Here is a 15,187-nt window from a genome sequence, read left to right as displayed (position 1 = left end):
CACATGTATGTATACTGCATCCATTCAGACCAATGCTTTTTAACATGAAAAGAACAAGCTCCTCGGTTTGTGCTGCTAACCTATCAGCAGCCAGTGTTGGTTTTATATTACCATGTGACCAGCTGTCAGCAGTCTACACTGGCAAATTCATAAATTAGTCATATTTTGTTGGCCAAAGAAGAAGCCAACTAAGATCATTTTTGTACGGCCATTGGTGGTGGCCAATGTTGAAGCATTTTAGCTGGCCTACTGGGTGTAACATTTGCCCACTGTCCAAAATGACATACCCAATTCTGGGTCTACTGAATTACACATACTGATCAGACCAGGTTTTCTGAGGGCTAAAGAACTAGCTGTTAACTGTTGCATTAAACAACAGACGCAGTGCCCCAATCTCACCTGCAGTCAACATCTTACCATTCTCTAATACAGAAAATGTACTGCATGTCATTGCTAACTGCAACATGCTGGACTTACTCAAATCTCACGGGTCCACTTTTCCCAGGCAAATCACATTCAATAGAAGCATCTGGCTTGGTGGGTGTTGAGCAATTTGAATCAATTTGTTTTTTAACGCTCAGCGATGCATTCGATTCGACTTTCTACAGGAAAGTGAGCTAATGGCTCCCAACTGTTCCACATATCAGCATCACGTCTCCTGTCAGCGCTCAACTCCACTGTGGACTGTGTGTGTCTATATCACACATTATTACAGGCTGCAAGACCCGTTTTTCCATTGCTGTAAATCAACATTTCAACAGCACATATCATAATATCAGCATGGCAGTCCCTAGTACAGCACCCTTAGTCAGATACAGATGACGCGTTTACAGCAATTTACCCCTTACCCCACATTTTACATGACCACTACCTCTGAATCTGGCTGTTTTAATGTATTCAATGTAACACTGGAATATTAGTATAAATGTAAATTCAACCTCTGAGAAGAACTTGGCATGCATATACTTGTCTGAATAAATGAACTAATTTTGCAACCAGGGACATGGCACTTTCGACAATCAAACTGGCATATTCTGAAAGTTTTAACTACAGCACCTTTAACAATTGTATAAAACATACCATTAGTCTTAAAATATCTATGGTTCACTGTGGTGGTTTCCTTAAACTACCACTGCCTGCTTGAACCTTCCATGCATAAAGGTGATACTGTAATTCCTTTAAGATCTGATACCAGGTGAGTGATTTGTGACTATTTGGAGGGCTTCTGTTGATCATGCCACACATTCACCCCTGTCCTTTTACCAGTAGAAATAAAGATTAAAATGATCACATCAAATATACACTGCCTTTACGTTCATACTCCATTGCCTCCACTCAGCTCGAGCATTTCCAACCGAACGGATCTGCCTTTCACCCTTTAGCCAAGCTCAGGCTCAGCTAGTGCAACGCTAACGTATCTGAAATACGTTAGCGTTTATTCTTCCTCCTGACTGACATCAAACGAGAAGACTCCCGGAAACAGCGGAACAGAGAATATACATGTTCAATTTGAAACCAGTATATTTGGCAATAAAACTGTTGAGCAACTGGACTTTTAAGGACTGGCTTAACAAGTGTTTTAGTTTTGTAATAACACGTCCAACAATATTAACCTGTTTGAAGTTACAGTTATCTTGAAATTTTGTGAAAAGTGACATTTTCTACCCCATTGGCAAATCTTGAAATGAATCAAACCTCTCACATCATTGGCAATATTTTTTTGTCTGATTTGTCAAAGAAATAACATAAATAAGATCTCCTAAATATAGTCTAAATATAAGACTAAAATACTTGAGATTGACCTGTTTTCTTTGTTTTTGCGATGTGCCTTTGCAACAGAACAGTGAACGAGACTCCTGCAGTACTCGACACCGGGGAGGGATTACCTTGTTCCAAAGTTAGTCCTGGACCCCGTGGGGGAATCCAGAGGCTCCCCTGGCTTGGGCGGCCGTTCTCTGTTCATTTGAAGCAGGAAGGAGTTGAGTTCGTTAATGACAGTGGCCTTGGGGTCAGGGGTGGGCGGGCTCTTGAGCTCGGGCGGATCTCCCCAGAGCTTTGAGGTCCTTTGTGTTGGGGTTTTGGGGGGTTCTCCCGGGGGCGGGGGCGGGGCGGGGGGAGTCAGCCCCATGGTCTCGAGGGTCTCCTCGATAAGGGCGTCCTTGTAAAGTGCATTGCTTTTGTTGATGATGGGCTTCATTTTTGGCTTGGGCGGGACGGGGGGTCGGTCCACCAGAAACGCTTGCCCGTCTGCATAGACAGTGCATATGTCCAGGGTGTCCCCGCCCTCTGAGGACAGGGTGGAAATGCTGGACACGGTTGAGATAGTGCTGGTTGTCTCCAGGGGAGGGTCGCTGCGGCTGTCCGTCTCCTCGATGCCCGAGTCGCTGACGTGCTCGGGGCCGTCGGGGGGCGGCGGCGGGTAGCTCGGGGGCACGCAGTTCGAGAGCCCCGCCGCCTTTTTCGGCTCGAGGCTTGCGGCCATCGCCATGAGCGCGTGGGGGTGGTTGAGGGTTAGGGTGTTTCCCCCGGCCCCATTTTTCCTCTGCTTCAGCAGTTCGGCGATGGCCCCCGCCTGGTCCTCGGGGATGTCGATGCTGTTGGCGAACTCCAGCGGGGGCGGAAGCGGCTCCGAGAACACGAACTCCTCGTCGATGTCGACGGAGGCCAGGGGCGGCGGGGGGATGCGGAAGGGCAGCTTGACGGGCTCGTCAACCGAGCTGATGGTGATGATGGTCTTGCCCCGGGGGGCGGCGGACTGGGGGTTAAGGGCCGAGGGCTCGGCGAGGTCGGGGGCGGCCGGCTGGTTGGGATCCCGCAGCTCCGACGGGGCATTGTCGGACCCCGCCGCATCTAGCCCCTCGCCCTCCTTCAGGCTGCTCTCCTCCACCTTGGTCCCATCCACCGTGTGGACCATGAGGAGCCCGGCGGTCTTCTGCTGCGAGGTGTCCACGATGTCGATCAGCATGTTCTTCTTCTCCTCCAGCTTCGGGTCCTCCTTGGGAGGCTCCGTCTCGTACTTGGCCTCGGTCATCTGCCGCCTGAGTGCCCCGCGGCCCGGCCGGCCCAAGGTGGCGGTGACGGAGAAGCCGGTCTCCAGGTTGGGCCGCAGCTTGGTGTCGATGAAGAGGGGCTTGTTGAGGTCGGACTTGAGGGGCTCGTTTTTGGTCGGTGCTGGCTGGGCCTGCTCCTTCATGGCGCGATCCCTGGCGGCCAGAGCGAGAGCCAGGGGGGAGTTGGGGTCCAGCGCTTTCCCGGTTACCGGGTGCATGTAGCTGCCCCCGTTGGAGCTGTAGTTGTTGGTGGCTGGCAGGCTGACAGGGCTGTCCAGGTTGGGGCTGTTTCCCGTCCTGGTGCTCAGAGGCTCTCTCACCAGCGTGGGCTCGGGAGTGTTGAAGTCGGTCACATTGCCCCCTCCCTGGGGTACGACCAGGGGGGCGGGCGGGGCCATGAGCCTACGCAGGCGCTCATCGTTACTGAACATGCCCTCGTCAATGGATTTCGAGTGCCGGAGGCGGGGCGCCGGGGTGGGCCCCACGTCCTCGTCGCCCAGGTCAGTGGACAGGAAGGCGGGCGAGTTCCGCCGGGCCTCCAGCCTCTTCTCACGGTCGCGAACAGCACCCGCGATGGCCGCCGCGAAGGGGTTGTTGAGGCCCAGGCCGTCCTCTGGCCGCAGTTGGCCCGGCTGGTCTGGGGTGGAGCCCTCGATCTCCATGCTGCTGCCCTGGCTGCTCTTCCCGCTGCTGCTGGTGGAGGGCTCCTTGACGATGATGGTGGGGATGGGGATGGAGCAGGTCTTCTCTGGGCTGTCCTCCACGTTGGGTTGCTTCACCAGCATCCCCTTCCTCCTGGCGGGCTTGGCAGGCACGTACAGACCCTTGTTGCCCAGCTTGCCCACCTCTGAGTACGGGTTCTCTGGCACCTGGGCCCTGCGGGCGCGGTAGTTCTGCTGGGCCGAGGCATTCTGCTCGTAGGCCTCGTCCGCATCGTACTGCTCCGACTCCTGCCGGAAGTACGCGCCCTTGTCCCGCCGTATGGTGCCCATGTTGGGGTCCCCTCGGTTGGCAGAGGGGCCCTTGGGGGCCGAGTTCTGGTTGAAGCCTGGCCGCAGGGTGCCGTAGCCCCTTCCTGTGGGCGACTTGGGGGCATTGTACGGAGGGGAGGGCGGAGAGATTGCGGGCGGAGGTGGGATATCCTCCGACGTGTCGGGCATGGAAAGGCTTCTGGTAAATTTCAGCAAAGGCGGGGTCAGGAACTGTTTCTCCTCTTCTGTTATACCTGTGGGCAAAGAGTGTCATGTTAAATTTGCATCCATTTTTACTGATCTGATTAACAAGCTATGAGTCTCGTCCTTGGAACGGTTTCACTCCTTACATATGCTCAGGGCCACTTTTCACTAAAGGATAAGATGGGATGATAAAAGTGGGGGCTCAGACCAGGCATAGACAGTGTGAACACAATAATCTCACAATAATCTCTAAAACAAAGGCATCCACACTTCGTCTACTTAATCCATTTTAATCTTCCTGTCTTTAAAATTTAGGCTGCCATAAACAGGGGTGTCCAATCTTATCTAAAAAGGGTCGGTGCGAGTGCAGGTCAGCACTATGAGACCTGATCCAACTAATGAAATTATCATTACTTCACCTTGAAAATTATAATGGTTTCTTAGTGCTGGGCTAAAACAAAACCCTGCTTCCACAACCACAAGATTGGACACCCCTGGGGTCTGTATCATGAAACAGGATTACAGAGTTAGCTGGATAACTGCACTGAGTAAAGCCCAGAAAAGCTCTTTATACTTCTGTCCATGTTCAAGATTCGGGAGGGTTCCAGATTTTACTCTCGCTAACTCCGTAATTCTGCTTCATGATACAGGGCCCTGGTCCAAAAGATCAAAATTACTTAATACATTTTTTTTTTACAAAATAATACATGCGTAACTAAACCTATTTTATCCTGGGAGCAGCATTCAAGATTCACCGCACTACCATATTCATTATTCAAGATGATAAGAGAACATTTTTGATGACACCTACAAAAATGCAGCCCTGTGCTCTCCACTATGAGAAAAAGGAGTTTAGAAGTGTAGAATATGCCAGACAAGGTTTTTCTTGGAACATTATAAAAGAAAACTGTGTAAAGACAGAAGAGGAGGGGAAGACTGGTAGAGGAGTGTGAAATACTGAGGTACAATGAGGTCTCAGGTTGCATCTCCAAAGACTGCAGTTATAATCCGTGCCTGAATCCATGAGAAAAGGCTTATGGGAAATCAAAATTCAACAACAGTCATTAAACTATAGAAATTCCCTGTGGGACAAAGCTTTCAAAGTAAGTTATAACATGCAGTTCAAGGATGCATCTGCTGTAAGAAGCTGTAGAACTGAGTTGTAATTAAGATAAGAAATACAGTACCATATCTGATCACGACAAAACCTTGTGAATAATTTGATTCCAAAAAATACCATAAAAATACGAAACAATATTCTCGGAAATGTATGGGTATAGACATTTGTCTCAAGCCTGCCATTGGTTATTTCAACGTTACGATGTAAGCACTAGCTCATGGTGTTGGTGATGCTGAATGCTTAAGATGTGCTGCAGGAGATGAAGGTTACAGAAACATTACCTATGGACTTCTGCCTCCTCATAGTGCCTTTTGGCACGCCTAGGTAGCCTCCTCTGGCACTCCCCGGCACAGTTGGGGGCACCACAGCCACGCCCTGGCGATCATACAGCGACTGGAGAGAGAAGAGAACATCTGAGATACTGAACCACGCTACAGAAAAGGTCTGTCTTAACAAGTTTTTTAGTCTTGTAATGAGAAATGTCTCTCAATTAGAACATATTAGCTTGTTTAAAGAAGTGAAATTAAGTTAAACAAGTGAAATTGTCTTGCCCATTGGCAAATCATGAAATTCTTATGTTTTGTCTTATTCTGCAAAACATAACAGATATAAGACTTAAACACTTGGTAAGATTGACATATTTTTTGTTTTTTTGCACTGCAAAAGGTGACTTAAGCATTTTACTCTTGTAATAAGACAAGATCTTTTTTTGTCTCTCAAGTAGAAAATATTAGCTATTTTGACTATTTCAATTTTCTTATTCCATTGACACATCTTGAAATGACAATCATATCATAATATTTTTGTGTTATTAGCAAAACAGTAAAAGAAATGTCTCAATATAAGACTAAGATACTTTTTTGTTGCAGTGCATCAGTAGCTTCTGAAGCCACCATTTTCCCCCAACATCCCTCCTATGGCGTGGCCCACTCATTCCATCATCTATTCTTTCTGCTCAATGTTTCATGGGACAGTCATCAAAACGGTCCAGAAGATTAAAGCACTCCCAGACGCACTAATCCTAGCAGGCACAACTTTTCCGCGGCTGAAGAAAAGCACATTCAAAGGCAGGGGAATCTCTCTGCTCTGTGTGACGACACCAGATCAATCCAGGAGCAAGCGGGGACACGTCTGCGGGGGAAATCACGCCATCACATTCCCAGCCAACGGGAACGGAGTGGACCCGACCCCTAGCAGGCCATATGCAAACGCTTTGTAAAAATCATACACGTTGGTTAGTATGTTTTAGTAAATAAAACATATAGTTCAGATATTTATTTTTACATGATTATGGTTCCTTGAACATGCAGTGACATGCAGTGGGCTCCAGAATTATCAGCACCCCTAACTGGCAATGCAGAAAGAATACTTAAAAAAATGTACAATATTATTAGTGAGATAAACTCAAAATTTTGAATGTATGAAAAAGACTTTATAAATGTTTCAATGGAACCAAATTTAATAAAAAAATAGATTTCACCAAAATCAAGGCTTCATAATTATTGGCACCCCTGGGTTAGTACTTGGTGCATCCACCTCTGGCAGGATAACTGTGGCATGGAGTCTTTTCCTGTAATGCTTGACAAGATTAACACATTTGGAGGGACTTTTGGACTATTCCTCTATGCAGATCCTTGCAAGATCCTTCACATTCTGTTTCAACGCCAAATATACCGAAGCTATATCTGGCCAAAATTTTCAATTTGATCACATCTGACCACATCACCCTTATTCAATCATAATTACCAAATGAAGCCAAATGATATGTTCAGCATTTAGAGCTAATCACAGAAATCACAGAAATATTTTTTTGAAGTCTTTTTTGTGCATTGCCAGTCAGGAGTTCCATTAATTCTATTGGAAAGGATTGTGAAGTGCCTTATATGCTAAAAAACTAGTGACTTCATGCATTATATACCAGTTCGGATAACACATATGTATTTTATATTTTCACTGCAAAAAAAAAAAAAACTCAAGTATTTTAGTCTTATTAAATCTTATTAAAATCTTATTTCTTTTATTTTCTTAAATAAGACACAAATATTGCCAATGAGTTAGAATAATTTCAAGATTTGCCAATGGAATAAGAAAATTTAACTTGTCAAGCAATCATTAACTTAAAACAAGCTAATAGTTTCTGCTTGAGAGAAACAAAGTAAGACCTTTAGGCTTATTACAAAACTAAAATGCTTTAATCTACTGTCATTCGTTGTCATTTTTTGCAGTGTGAATACTCCATATGTGTTTCTTGTATGTTTTTTTACAGCCCTTTTGCACATTGAACAGGATCATTCATCTTTCAACAGGCAGCATTCCCTGCACCCATGCAGGCCACCACAACGGCCGAGCTCGGTTCATTCGAGTCTCTCTCAAAAGAAAAGAACAAGAAAAGAAAAGCGGAACGGGAAGAAAACGTGCGCCGTACTTACGTTCATTTCCGGGCTTGCGGGCGCAGCGAAACACCGACTGGATGGGCGTGGCTTGATGGTGGCGACCCTCATATCCACGGAAACGTTGTCACGCGTCTGTCTTGGTGAGGCCGTGACCTCGTCCACTTTGTCTGCAAACACAGGCGAGGAGTCAATGAGACCAGAGACTGCCTGCCTACACTCAGTCTTAACTGTCGAGCCCGGGAATAAGGGACTCCTCTACACAATGCAGATGGAATCGAACCCCAATCCGAAACCAAGGAGCCATGCAAGCTCGCTAACGGCTCTCCGGCCCTGCTCTTAGCCACTGCTCTTAGCCACATGCTAGCGTTCACCATGCATTGAGCCATTACTTAGAGTGACTTGAAACACAATCCTCTTCTTCAGGCCCTCAGTATCTGAAGGCTGACCATCTACACAGAAACGAGAGAGAGGGAGGTTTTCAGTGAGTCGCGAGGCCTTATGTGAGTGTTTCATCCCTCTCCTGCTGAAAAAAACTGCTTAAACTAGGTTTTGAAACTGCTGGTAATTTTGAGCTGGTCATAGCTGGCTTTTACAGCAGGGTCAGGCTCCTATCTCGATGACATTGGACTGTCAACAGCAAGAAGACAACCCAGCACACCTTAGACCTAAGAAGCTCCTACAACAGCGAGACACAATCGAGAATGAGGGTTGGATTTACCTGTGTTTCATTGAGCAACATTGAAAAACAGACCATACACTTACAAAAGTTGTACAGTATATATGGTGAGATTTTTTTCTTTTTTCCATTACATTACATTAAATGTAATTTGGCTGACACTTTTATCCAAAGCGACTTACAGTTGATTAGACTAAGCAGGAGACAATCCTCCCCTGGAGCAATGTTAAGGTTAAGGGCCTTGCTCAAGGGCCCAACGGCTGTGCGGATCTTATTGTGGATCGAACCACCGACCTTGCGGGTCCCAGTCATTTACCTTCACCACTACAGGCCGCCCTGTATTATTTTACAATAATAACTGTGCTGTATGTAAAGCACAAAAAAGGGTACAGATAAGGTTTATTTAGGAATGTGGTTGACATTTTATAAAAGTCAGCAGTGTTGTAATTTTTTGTACATGCAAAAATGTTCAGACACCAAGTCACAGCGTAATGAAGTGAGATCCTTGCATAAGACCACCCCCCCCACCCCCAACACCACCCCATACTCGCCATTCCCTTTACTTCAGGGTGTCTATGCACTGCCTCATTTAGACTGCACGCTAATCACGAGCCTATTCTTACACTTCATAACGCGCGGCACTGAATAAATATATCTTCCTCACACGCAGAAAAGAGGCTTTGTCTGCACCCCTTCATTTCCGAGGGCACCTCAGTCCCAGTCAGCCAGTACGCGGTCTCCCTGCATCCACCCCTGCATGATCTACAGCACTGCGCCTTCCTTTTTGCAGATTCACAGATTCGCCCTGCAATATTGATGGCAGGGGTCCCCTGGGTGAACTGGGTAAAAAAAATTAAAAAAAATTGCACGTTTCATGCAGGGTCCCAGCATGCAACGGTGCTTCTCCCTTTGAAAAAAAATAATAAAAATGGAGCTTTCTGATTGGATGAGCGGCAGCAGTGACCTGGCTTGTGCTTTCCAGGTGGAGCGTTTCTATATTAGACAAATGCAGAGCCATTACCATGGCAACATCTACGATCTCAGTGAGTCAAAGTCGCTCTGGAGCGGGTCCGCGCACTGTAACGGCCTGGGAGGAAGCGCAGCTTCTCCTTACGGGAGAATATACCGGAATAAAGCACCTCTCCTGTTTACTTCATTTCGCCTTTTTGTGAAAACTGACAATTTTGTGAAAACCGTCCTAGGTTGTACCTGCTCCTAGATATAAAAGAAGCATGTGACTCAATTTATACATATCAGTATTTACAGATAGATACTGATGATTAAATGCTTTCGGCCTTAATAGGATTAACCATTCTTGTCTGACTAGTTAACTTGCACCTCTCTGACTAAGCATGAGCCTGCTGGGCACAGGTGATGTTTTTTGTTCCTGCTGAGCGGCCAAGCCAAGTAAATTCAAAAGAGGGAAATCACTACGCCCCAGTTAACATCTTAAATCATCCTGTAGGCCAGAATCTGGGAGACCACCAGTCACAATACTTCCCCGATATTGAGACGTGGCTCTGCTCTGTCACCCTGATTATTTTCGCACTGCCACTTTCTAGATGCGAGCTACTTAATCATCATCAGCAAGCCCAATAACCACACAGGGGCCTACTGCTTACCCGACACCTTAGCAATTCGATTCAACCCATTTCATTGTATTAATACACAGGCAGAGACATACAATACAATATTATGCTGCAGACAAACTGCTAAAAATCTGTCTGATGTGTCAACACATATCAAATGCTGCTATTTAAAGCTTTTTAACCCTTTCAGGTTCTCAACTGAACATATTCATGTTGACTAATGTTGTAACAATCACTACTGCTAACTGAAAGAAATTGAGTTCTAGAACACTGACTTTTGACATCTTGAAACAACATTTCAAACAACCTACTCAAGTAGTCTGGGGTGGTCCAATAGTGCATACCGAATATAAAACTTTGTTGAAGCATGCTTAATAAACTTACCTCCCTTCTTCTTCCTCAGCGTGGCTGGGGAGCAAAAAGAGAACTCTTTGTAATGTCGAGGTCAGAAAGTACAAGCATACTTTCCCCTTGAGTTACAACACTACAAACTCAATCTGAAATGTACAGTTGAGCTAGTGGGGAAACCCAGGCTAGCCAACAGCAAGCTCAGCCTTTGAAATCAAATCAAACCCACAGAGAAATATTAGATTGTTACAAAGTCTGAAAAGCGTACTGCTGTAATTATCCACTTGAAGAGGTGCTGTGTTAATGGTCTGCAGGGAGACATAGCCAAATCTTTTCAGCCCCGTCTTAAGTTTACTTTATTGCCTTCTTTGTGTGGAGTACCATGGCCTCAGTGCATTCATCTCTCCACATCAATAAGACTGCTAATGAAGTCAAAACAACAGGAATCCATTTTGAATAAGATGAGGAAACATGCTCATTAAAAATGTAATTTACCCTACACTTACACTGCACATGCAAGTTCATGCACAGTAATGACACACAAACCTGTGTAAAAGAGAATATATAACATGGCACTGGATCAATGAGATGCTAAAAAAAAAAGCTTGAATGAATGAAAGTATTTGTGGGGCTAATTCTTTTAAATTTATTATCCCATGTGCATACACAGAAGCAAAAACAAATTCCTAATGAAACTAATGAAAAATAAAAATGCTTCAGGAACACTGTGTTGTTGTAATGGCGTGTATTTACTCAAATTAATGTTTCAGTCATTTCCACCTTCATCAGAGGTCTGTTCCACAAAGGCAGGACTGCTGAGTTTAGGTAAAACTTAAAACAGCTCTTTATACTTCAGTCCATGTTCCAGATTTGAGGGGTCTTACCCAGTGCAGTCATCTGGCCAACTCACTTTGTGAAACAAAGCTTCAGAAAAAATCCAAGCATTTTAGGCAGATGTTTTATTTGTTTTAGCTACTGTATCACATACAAAAATACACTTTGTTGTACGTCACTCTGGATAAGAGCGTCTGCTAAATGACTTGCAATGTAATACAAAAAATAATCCAGTATCAAATCTAGAGGACACAAAAGTGAATGTGGCCACAAAAAGACTAAAGACTAAAAAAATTATTCTCTTCTCCTCTTTATTTGTGTACAAAAGCCCAGGCCATCACAGACCAAGGCACATAGTTAGAAAACCAGCTAATGCTGAGGCACACCAAAGTTTCTGAAATGCCTCTGTTGACGCCTTAATGTGCCAGCCACAAAAATGATGAAATCTTCCATTTGCCTGAACAGTCATTATGAATGAACAGAACAGACGTAGTCCAAAGCAGACGAGGTTTATTTTTGTCTAGAGAAAGACGTTTCAAAGAAATGTGACGAATCAGTTCATAAAAGATTCCTTTCAATTTCAGCCTTGACGCAAGGTTGATATCAACAATGTTCTGGGAACTGTGGGTAAAAAAACCCGCTTCCGATCACTGCTTAATCTGCCTCGGTGTGATTTGTTCCATCCATTAGCATCCTGTTTCGATAGCGGCGCTCGGCTAAACAAGAGGGATGTGGCCACGTGTTATTATGAAGGCTGAATTAATGAACAACATTACTCAAACCACGCTCATAGCTAGCACGAAGATTGCATCAACAATCATCATTAAGCAACAAGTAATTGAGCTTTATGTTTAAGAAGTCGAGATAATGAAAAAAATACACATCTAAATGAGTTGAAATTGGGGGGCAATGTTGAAGTGATATATAAACATTACATTATAATTACTAAGCTTGTATCCAAGGCAACTTATAGTTGACCAGACTAAGCAGGGGTCAATCCTCCCTGGAGCACAGTGCTCAAAGGCCCAACAACTGCACTGACCTTCTTGGGGCCACACTGGGGCATGAACCACCAACGTTCCAGGTCCAGGTCCTTAACCACACCTCCCAGGTCCCAGTCAAGCACCTTAGCCACTATAGGCTGCCCCAGTTACCGGCAGACCAAATTGATGAACCCAAATATTGAAAATGTACTTGAGCAAAACCAACAAGGAAAGTACCCTGAGACCATGAGTATTGTTTCCTTCCATTCGGTCACTGCTTTAACTTGCCCCTGTCCAATAACTACACTTATCTATTATTTACTATTAACCCCACATCAGTGGACAGGAGGAACAAAGAGGTCTAAGAAAGGTCTAAAGAAGTGCTGATCACTCTCATGAAGCCACGCAGCGTAAATATTTAATCGTCTGCCCGTTGCATTGTTCGGGATTTTTTAAAGCGTGTGTTCACTGATCCGGAAGGTTAAAGTGGACAGACTACAGTGATATATGTAACATTATACATGTTATTATGAATGAATACACTGGCAAAAATGGGATATGCAGGTACCACAATCGTCTTTGAACAAACGTATCGCATGCCAATCTCCCCGACTGAAATGACCCCGCTGAATGAAACAGGAAGAATGCAATGAAAAATAAAGTCAAAACAGACAGGTGTGCTTAAAGGTCTCCAGCGCTTACCTTTATCCACTGAGGCAGATTAAAGTGAAAAAACAAGAACAAAACAAAAAACAAACATTCAAAATAAATCTATTCCAGAAAGTGGGGTTCAATGTTATTCATTTTCGGTGAAAGTATTACAATTGTAGCATCGCTCTATAAATATATGAATAGCATTCAGCTTTCCTTCAGAAAGACTAGGACCAAAAGCAATGACAAACCTATATTTTATCAATTTAACCAGTTATTTGGAATTGGCCAGTCAAATCCCTCCCTCCCTGGGTATTGCCACGTCCAATAGCATGCCACCGTGTGGGGTTACCAGCCAGAGCAGGCACTAGCATTATATTCCATTGCAAACCATATAGACATCCCCACAGGAGACCAGCAACTCATCCTGTACTGAATGTCAGTAAAACATCGCACCGCATGCCAATTACAGGAACTCTGAAGCTGAAATGCGTCAACAGTCTCACATCCGCGCTCCTGTGTCTTATCTCCTCTCAAATGACAACGGTGCTTACCTAGCTCCTCCAGCTCAGAAGTCATGGATTTCGAACGCATGGACAACGCTGTTGTTGGTGCCCTCTTTGGAGGTGGGGGTGCTTCAACGACAAAACGAGAGAAAAGATTCACATTAAATTTGATTGAAGGACACCTACCTGAGAAAACTGAGTTTGTAAGAAAGGGGTTTCTTTCACTTGACAACACAAGACTTTACAGATGATATCTGTCATGTTAGCTAAATTAGCAGAGTGTCGTTCAAAGCTATAGTCTGTACAGGCAAAGTAAGATCAACCCTTTTCAGTAGCAGTTGTTTTAAAGAACCACTGCAGCTGTGGCCATAGATTATGAAACTATTTACATACATCCTACCAAACATAACACATTAGGACATATGGTGAAGAGGTTTTCTGCTGGGAAACTGCTCAAATCCCGGGTTTAGATCAGGGTTGCTCCCACCAGCACATTCTGACACCGATGTATATGAGAATAGGTATCACTCAATAAAACAATTTTTAAAAAGATTAATTGTATTACAATAAAGATTTTTTCAATATGTTTGAGGTGCTGTGCTGTTTTTTTTAACAGCATTTGTTCCTTCTACTGTATACAATCAGTGAGCACTTTATTGGGTATTCATTGGACTTATTTTTTAGACTTATTAAATAGGTAAGATTTTTGCGTTAAAGCATTATTACAAGACCATTGTAAATCCCCTCCTATCATTAAAAAAGGCTCACTGACATGTTGACTCACCCTGTGCCTGTGTTCATAGTCCTTAAATTCTGGTTTCAAAATATGCAATTGACAGGCCGGCACTAGTATAGCTGTACAATAATTCAAGCTCATTGGTTGAAAATTGGTTCTAATTGCCACAGCCAATGGTGTTTCAACGTCACAGAGAAGGGGTGCGATAAACCGTGTTATGGTTTGAGCATGTTTGTTGCTGCAATTCCTTTCTTGACTGTTAATAATCTGAAATTACCTATTGTACCTTTAATTCTTCTGCTGCTGTAGCCTATCCACTAAGAGGTTTGACGTATTAAGTGTTCAGAGATGCTCTTCTGCATACCAGTGTTATAATGTCAGCTTTGGCCAGTCTGGCAGTTCTCCTCTGACCTCTCTCATTAACAATGCATTTCTGCCCACAGAACTGCTGCTCACTGGATATTTTTGTTTTTCACACCATTCTCTGCAAACTCTCTAGACAATTGTGTGTGAAAATCCAAGGAGATCAGCAGATATTCAAACAACCCTGCCTGGCACCAACAATCATTCCACGGTCAAAGTCACTTAGATCACATTTCTTCCCCATTCTGACATTTGGTCTGAAAAACAGCTGACCATGCTTTTATGCATTGAGTTGCTGCCACACTATTGGCTGATTAAATATTTGCATTATCAAGCTGGGCGGCACGGATGGTGCAGTGGGTAGCACTGCCGCCTCACAGCAAGGAGGTCCTGGGTTCGAATCCCCGTCGGCCGGGGCCTCTCTGTGCGGAGTTTGCATGTTCTCCCCGTGTCTGCGTGGGTTTCCTCCGGGTACTCCGGTTTCCTCCCACAGTCCAAAGACATGCAGGTTAGGCTGATTGGAGAGTCTAAATTGCCCGTAGGTATGAGTGTGTGAGTGAATGGTGTGTGTGCCCTGCGATGGACTGGCGACCTGTCCAGGGTGTATTCCTGCCTTTCGCCCAATGTATGCTGGGATAGGCTCCAGCCCCCCTGCGACCCTGTTCAGGATAAGTGGGTTCAGATAATGGATGGATGGATGGATTATCAAGCTGGTGTACAGTTCTACCTAATAAAGTGGTCACTGATTGCATAAACTGTGTCT

At 44.7% G+C, this 15,187-nt stretch overlaps 1 protein-coding gene across 1 annotated transcript in view; it reads right to left on the bottom strand.

The window, feature by feature from the left end:
* The window catches only part of LOC133131612 (SH3 and multiple ankyrin repeat domains protein 2-like), a 153,127-nt gene that overhangs the window by 14,020 nt on the left and 123,920 nt on the right, over positions 1-15,187 (bottom strand). Inside the window, exons 17-22 of the mRNA XM_061246984.1 lie at positions 13,374-13,454; positions 12,871-12,879; positions 10,388-10,411; positions 7,775-7,905; positions 5,600-5,738; positions 1,887-4,275 (exon numbers count right to left, since the gene is read on the bottom strand). Of these exons, the coding sequence (XP_061102968.1) occupies positions 1,887-4,275; positions 5,600-5,738; positions 7,775-7,905; positions 10,388-10,411; positions 12,871-12,879; positions 13,374-13,454 (2,773 nt within the window). The remainder of the gene's footprint in view (positions 1-1,886; positions 4,276-5,599; positions 5,739-7,774; positions 7,906-10,387; positions 10,412-12,870; positions 12,880-13,373; positions 13,455-15,187) is intronic.

The sequence above is a fragment of the Conger conger genome, chromosome 6, assembly GCF_963514075.1.
Source record: "Conger conger chromosome 6, fConCon1.1, whole genome shotgun sequence".
NCBI classification, from domain to species: Eukaryota; Metazoa; Chordata; class Actinopteri; order Anguilliformes; family Congridae; genus Conger; species Conger conger.
Note: the sequence above shows the minus strand (reverse complement) of the source record. Positions and strands in the feature narration are given on the sequence as shown.